The 7054-nt window shown below is 38.8% G+C and overlaps 1 protein-coding gene across 1 annotated transcript; it reads left to right on the forward strand.

Annotated features, from left to right (window-relative positions):
• The first annotated feature begins 599 nt into the window (after nucleotides 1-599).
• LOC135083692 (octopamine receptor beta-3R-like) lies at nucleotides 600-6610 on the forward strand. Its single transcript, XM_063978402.1, has 3 exons — nucleotides 600-1565; nucleotides 5424-5535; nucleotides 5950-6610. The coding sequence occupies exons 1-3, from the start codon at nucleotides 722-724 to the stop codon at nucleotides 6164-6166; spliced, it is 1173 nt and encodes a 390-aa protein (XP_063834472.1). The 5' UTR covers nucleotides 600-721; the 3' UTR covers nucleotides 6167-6610.
• Nucleotides 6611-7054: the final 444 nt, after the last annotated feature.

Consider the following 7054-nt stretch of genomic DNA (forward strand, 5'->3'; position numbering starts at 1 on the left):
CTCCCCCAATGCTTTCCATGTTAGCGGTAGCGGCGGCAAAATGACGAATACTTCGAAAAAAAGCTAAATAACATATGTGTGTTGTAAAACCCTCTAGTTACATTTATGAAAAAAGTACATACGTAACTGGAATAAAAATATTCAATCGATTGCCAAATACTATAAAATAATTAGAGGGAATCAAATTTAAACGAACGCTCAAAGACTGGTTATTTGACAAATCTTTTTATAATTTAAATGAATATTTTAATGTAATGTAATGAATAATTTTATAATAACTGACATTGCAAAATAATTATCCAAATAATAATTAATTATGTTTTTGACAATTTATATTGTACGTCCGAAATGGATAAATTGTGTACTTTAGCATTATGTGCCTTTTATGTAACACCACTGTATCAACACAATTAACAATAAATGCTTATCTTATCTTATCTTATCTTTGTCAACAGATGGCGCGCTGCGGAGCGAGGTAGAAGCGCGCGGGCGCGGTACGGAGTCAGCGTTCCTCCACGAGCTCCACTCGACGCTGGCGCCCGCTGCCGCGCCCGACCACCCCTGGACGCACACCCTTGCCCTCGTCCTCAAAGGCCTAGTCTTTACCACCATCATCTTAGGAGCTATATTCGGAAACGCACTCGTCATCATCTCAGTCCACCGACATAGGAAACTACGCGTCTTGACCAACTACTACGTTGTTAGTTTAGCTGTTGCTGATATGCTCGTTGCTTTGTGCGCGATGACCTTCAACGCCTCTTCAGAACTGACAGACGACTGGTTATTTGGACCGTTAGTTTGCGATATCTACAACTCTTTGGATGTGTACTTCTCAAGCGCTTCAATCCTTCATCTATGCTGCATCTCCGTGGACAGATATTATGCCATCGTAAGACCTCTAGAATACCCTGTCACCATGACTCATAGAACCGTTTGCTTCATGCTAGCCAACGTCTGGCTCTGGCCAGCCTTCATCAGCTTCGTCCCAATCTTCATGGGCTGGTATACCACCGAACAGCATCGGCAATACAGAAGAGCGAACCCAGACGTGTGCATATTCAAAGTCAATATGGTATACGCGATAGTATCGTCAAGTGTCTCGTTCTGGATTCCGAGTCTGGTCATGATATCTATGTACTGCAGGATATTTAGAGAAGCGATACGGCAAAGAGAGGCACTGACTCGGACGTCTTCGAATATCCTCCTAAACTCAGTGCATATGAAGCATACGTCACATTCTGCGCATCATTCGCACTACCTCCATCCTGATAGAAGACCTTCAGATATTAGCCCGAATTACAGTACCTTTACAGAATGTCCTGAAGAGACGGAGTTTGGGGGAGAAGTAGTGATGGCTTTGGGGGACATTTGTCCGAGTAAAGAGGCAAGTCCAAGGAAGTCTGTGAACGTGAGCTGTGATACTGCCAGTTCGGGGTACTGTTCTGGGGGGTCGAACAAGCGGTCTTCGAGTGGTCATGCTCCGCCTCCAGGGTGGAGGCCTAGTTGTTCTTCGGCGGTGGCTACGAGGGACTTGGCGAAGGCTGCGACGGAGTTGAATGCTCAAGGTAATTTGATAAATAATAATTATCTTTCTATACTAGACCGATTTGAAAAATTCTTTCTTTCATTTAGGTTGAGTTGCACCACCTAATTTTGACCGTAACTATGACTATAACCGGGGTTGTGTGGAGTTTGACAGATTTTTGACGTATGTCAAAGTTAAAGTAAGATGGTGCAAATCCTATTTTTTTCCGATGAACATTGACATATTCTTTTTATTTATAATTTTTAAAAGTTTTAAATAGAATACCTACCTACATAAAAAATATTTTACTGACACTGTCACTTAAAATCAAATTATAATGGACTCCCAATCCTTAGGCATACTCAGTGATAGTTAAATCAATAATGGAGAGAAAAGATAGCGAACACCGAACCCTAAAGTGATAGTTAAAATAACAAATCAAGAGGGCACTTTAAAAGTTTCTTCAACCGAAACAATAAAATCGACTCCCACTTCAATGTCGTACAACTAGCTTAATCGATTGATAGCCGTCTTGACCTTGAGGTTAATGCAGTCGATGTATTTTTCATCGCGTTTCCAAGTAATCGTCGAAGGCCAGTGCAATGTCGTATTCCCAATGACATCGAAAAATCAATTCTACAATGGATGAATCTATACTAATATTATAAATGCGAAAGTAACTCTGTCTGTCTGTGTCGCTTTCACGCCTAAACCACTGAACCAATTTTGATGAAATTTGGCATAGAGACAGTTTGAGCCCCGGAAAAGGACATAGGATAGTTTTTATTCCGGTTTTTGAAACAGGGACGCACGCGATAAAGTGTTTCTGTCGAAAAGCTATTTCTTAATAGAAAACTTACCATTCCCCAGAAAGTTCCAGTTTCCGAAAAGATACTGGGAAGATGAAAATCCGTACGCTTTTTAGTTTTAGTACCGTTTTAAGACGTGCATTTTATTTTCTGCTACTGAGGGTAGCTTGCTTTTCTCGAGCTTATTTCCTTAAATTTGAAGTTTTATTACGCTTCTTTGGGGAATTTAAACCAACATGTTTAAAGACTGTTCTAACAATAACGTGGACATGCGTCGCAATCATTCATGGTGGTATTACTTTTGTCAATAATAAAAATAAAAAACATAAGATAAGGTCACAATAATTGTTACAGTGCCCTTTTCCTCATGCCTTTTGTGGCAATCGCACTTATAATTAGTTCAAATTACTTTAATAGATGGCGCTATCCCGAATAGACTCGCGGTATATGGAATTTTCATCATATTCTGCATTTTCATCGGTGTATTTATTTAAGCTTGTGTGAAATAAAATCATGGAGATTGTAATCTAAATCCATCATTTTCCTGTGATAAATTAGAGAGAACTATCCTAGAATGTCCACCATGACAAAATCTTATCGATGTTTTTAGACGTCAAATGGGCTTATCGTATAAAATCGATAAAATTCCTCGATATACGTTTATCAAGGCGCGAATCCTCTGCAGTAGAGACATGACCTGACAATGTTTGCCTCTGGTATATTAAAGACAGTCATTCTCTTGAAGTAGATACTATCGCCCGTATTAACAAACGGTGCTTGCTTAAGTGCAGCAGCAAATCGAACGCACAGCGTTGTTTACAGCTCCACGATAATGTTATTGTTCTTTATGGAATAAATGACCATGATTATGACTGTGATTGGTTCGTGTGTCACCTTGTGCGTCCACGCGCACTGTGAGACCTCATAGTAATGTTTTGAATACGGGCGTAAATGATCTGATGATGACCATGAAAATAATCGTTTTATTATTAAGAGACTATTTTCTCACGGCCATGCCCTTGATAATCGTTAAAGCCCTAATAATTTATTCGATAGCATCGATCATTAACAGCTAATTGACCCCTTTCATGTCAAGAGAAATGGTATCAACTAAACGATAATCTATGAGAGTACAGTTATTGCTGACCGTTATAAATAACTGTTTAGTAATTCATGGAGGCCTTGGCATTAGTATTGATACGTTATTATACCTTTTGTGTATATTGTTTAGTTATTATGACGTTCGAACTAGGTATTGCTATCAAATCCATTATGTTATCAGTAAGGTTAACAGCTGCTGCAGATTTATATGTATAAAACTTATAATCATATAGACACAGTACATAAGGCGAACTTCATGCCATTTGGCATTCTCTTCCAGTTGATATCTATCACTTACCAGAGTCTTCCAATAGAGTTCATAATTTAGTGAAGCTTACGTACTGAATTTATTTATTTAATTTACCTTTCTATGTTTCACATAGAAAATGTGTGTGTTCAGTACTTAATAACTCTTTACAGCTTATGTACTACATAATGCCTTACAATTATATTTTAAAAACAAAATTATGAAAGGCACAATTCAAAGTTTCATCACAGGAACCTATCACTTATAGCTAAAAAGAGTTCAACTGTTTAGTAAAAAAAGAAAAAATGGTCACAAATAATTAAAAATGTGACGGAATAAACCAAAATGTTCTTAAGATTGCCCTTGAAGAGCTTTTACATCTTAGTGGTTACGTTATTAAAAAGTTCTTAAATCTACCCACTAAATGAGTACTAAAACATTGTTATTTAATCAAGTCGCTCCAAATTTTGTTGACATTCAAGTAACAACTCCATTTTCTTAATTGACGGCATAAGTTAACATAATAATCAAATTAAGTATAATGGATAGATCCCGCTAATTTTATTAGAAATACTTAGACAGTATTCTTTAAATCTTTTGTTATAATAACCCTCATGATTTTAGCTGTAATACTAAAACCACTTAATAAATTGTAAGCAATGAAAACTTTGGTGATTTAAGCTAATGCTTATCAAAGTTCTCAAGGTTAATTTTGAGTTAAGATCGCAATCATTTTAATTGGACCCGTATTACGTAACGGCCCTCAAAATTCTGTCCTGTTATTGGTCTAAAATGTAGACTCTGAATATTGAAATTAATTCAATCCAAGGCTATAGTATAATATTTACTCATATTCTCGAAAAGAATAATGTACAAAGATAAAGTTGTCTAATCGCAAAGCGTTCGTTTCACCATAATGACGTCCACTGCTAGATAAAAACCTAGGATTTCCATAACGACCGGTTCTGCGCCGTCCACATCCAGGTACTTCCCGCGACCTTCACCAGATCGTCGGTCCACCTAGTGGGGGGCTTACCCACACTACGTCTTCCGGCCCGTGGTCGCCACTCGAGAACTTTTCTGCAACCATCTCACATAAAGTCACTGACAAAGCCCGACAGATTAGCAAGCTGAAGTGGCAATGGGCAGGGCATAGTACGCAGAACTGACGGCCGATGGGGCAGCAAGGTTCTGGAGTGGAGGCCACGTACTGGAAAACGCAGCGTGAGACGTCCATCTACAAAGTGGACCAACGACCTGATAAAGTTAGCAGGAAGGCGCTTGATGCAGGCCGCTGCCAACTGTGCGATGTGGAGGTCATTGGGGGAGGCCTATGTTCAGCAGTGGACGTCCTTTGGCTGAAATGATGACGATGATGATGAACCATCACGCAAAGCATATAATACTGTTAAACTACATTTTTGGCGACCTGTGTCGCAGGTTTCTTTGAAACCTACTTCAGGCACCAGTCTCTCACAAGTGTGATAGGAACTAAGCTAATGCCCGCATTCACAAACGATGCTTGCTTATGTGAAGCAGAAAATCGATCGTACAGCGTTGTATAGAGATCTGTGATTGTTTCATGTGTCACCCGTTTGTGAATACGAGCGTAAGACTACTAGCATAAGACCTTTGTATTTAAATACGCGTGTTTCCTACTTTGTGAAGAGAGAAATAAACGATTTTATGGTATTATTTTTATTTAACTACAAGCGTTTTAAAAACCGCCCGTCTGTTGCAGGCGCGTCTCTGCGTGCGGCGGGAAAATCTTGGCGCGCGGAGCATAAGGCGGCGCGCACACTTGGCATCATAGTTGGCGCGTTTTTGCTGTGTTGGCTACCATTTTTTCTTTGGTGAGTACACACATTTCATTACCTTTAAAACCGGGTCACTTTCGTGTATGGGAAGTGATAAAAATCGACTTTCAATAAAGTTGGCAAAACACGAGAATTTCAATTTAAATTGGATTTATAGTGGTTAGCAGTGCAAAGAGGGGCTTTGTATTGTTTTTTTGTCAATTAATATAGCAAAAACCCGTGAGTAAAGTACCCATAAGGGTAAACGACCTCATAAAGGTAGCAGGAATGCAGGCTGGCACCAACCAGCCATTGTGGAAATCATTGGGGGAGGCCTATGTTCAGCAGTGGACGTCCTGTGGCTGAAATGATGATGATGAAAGTACCCATCGGAAGTCTGATTCGAAAGGCCACTCATCTCTGCCAGAAAATGTTGTCAATTTCAAAAATAAAATTACTTTTTCTCCACAGGTATGTGACAACGAACCTCTGCGGCGAGCCTTGCGAGACGCCATCTGTAGTAGTAGGCGTACTCTTCTGGATCGGCTACTTCAACTCCGCTCTAAACCCGCTCATCTACGCGTACTTCAACCGCGATTTCCGGGACGCGTTTAAAAACACGCTCATGTGCGCCCTGCCTTGCTGCTTCAGCTGTTGGAAAGACACCGGCACGGCGCAGTTCGTGTAGTAAAGACTTGCGATTAGTCGCATAAGTACTCGACTTGTCGCAGAAGTGAGGTTTGTGATTTTGTAAGGAATTGCTATTTTAATCTCGTTTAGTAAAATTAGTAATTATAATTAAAATTTGGGAATGATAAGCTCGGAGGAAATTAAAGTGTAAAATTGTAAAAAAAGGTGGAAGGTATAAAAATTTTAGCAATTTCAAATGTGATAGTTTTAAGGGTCATAATCCACGATCACTGTAAATAGTTGTAGAAGTCGTAAGTTAGAATTAAAGTAAATTGGCAATAATATTGTTTCGAATAAGTTACATTTCATTGATGCTTTAATGAACTGCCAATCATTCGTAATACACGTTAGTATTTTGTGTCTATACAGGGTGTTGATTTCAATCCTCGCCATATTTATTTAGGTGATCTATTATGACTTACATAGACGCATTATCCACAAAAAAAATACAAACTAAAGTGGAATTTGGCGAATATTTTCCGTGCGATATCAACTGTACTGTAGCTCGCAATACTAATAAGTTTACACTGCGGCATCATCGAGCTACGCGGATCGCTCGCTTATCATGTCGGACAGCCTGAAGGAAGCCACGCAAAGTAGGTAGTGTAAATAGGTATTTTTCTTTGACTAACTAAAGTTAAAGTTCGTTTTAATTTTTTTCTAAGTCAATTTTTTACTGATTCGTGATCAGAATAAGCTACTTAATCGACTCCCTAAATATGGCGAGGATTGAAATCAACACCCTGTATTAGCGTAGCGATATTATGTTAGTTATAGTTGCTCAAGGTGTATATTCATCCACATTTTAGATAAAAAAATATTTTTCATACTTATAGGATACTTCTAAATACCATCCTTCTACTTATATTGATATCATTGACAGACT

This window comes from Ostrinia nubilalis, chromosome 24 (genome assembly GCF_963855985.1).
Source record: "Ostrinia nubilalis chromosome 24, ilOstNubi1.1, whole genome shotgun sequence".
Taxonomy (NCBI): domain Eukaryota; kingdom Metazoa; phylum Arthropoda; class Insecta; order Lepidoptera; family Crambidae; genus Ostrinia; species Ostrinia nubilalis.

Excerpts from the sequence above, each read along its gene's own strand:
- LOC135083692 (XM_063978402.1), top strand. The coding sequence starts at position 722 with ATGCTCGTTGCTTTGTGCGCGATGACCTTCAACGCCTCTTCAGAACTG. Across the intron at positions 1,566-5,423 it reads GACGGAGTTGAATGCTCAAG|GCGCGTCTCTGCGTGCGGCG; the intron begins GTAATTTGATAA and ends CGTCTGTTGCAG. Across the intron at positions 5,536-5,949 it reads TGGCTACCATTTTTTCTTTG|GTATGTGACAACGAACCTCT; the intron begins GTGAGTACACAC and ends TTTTCTCCACAG.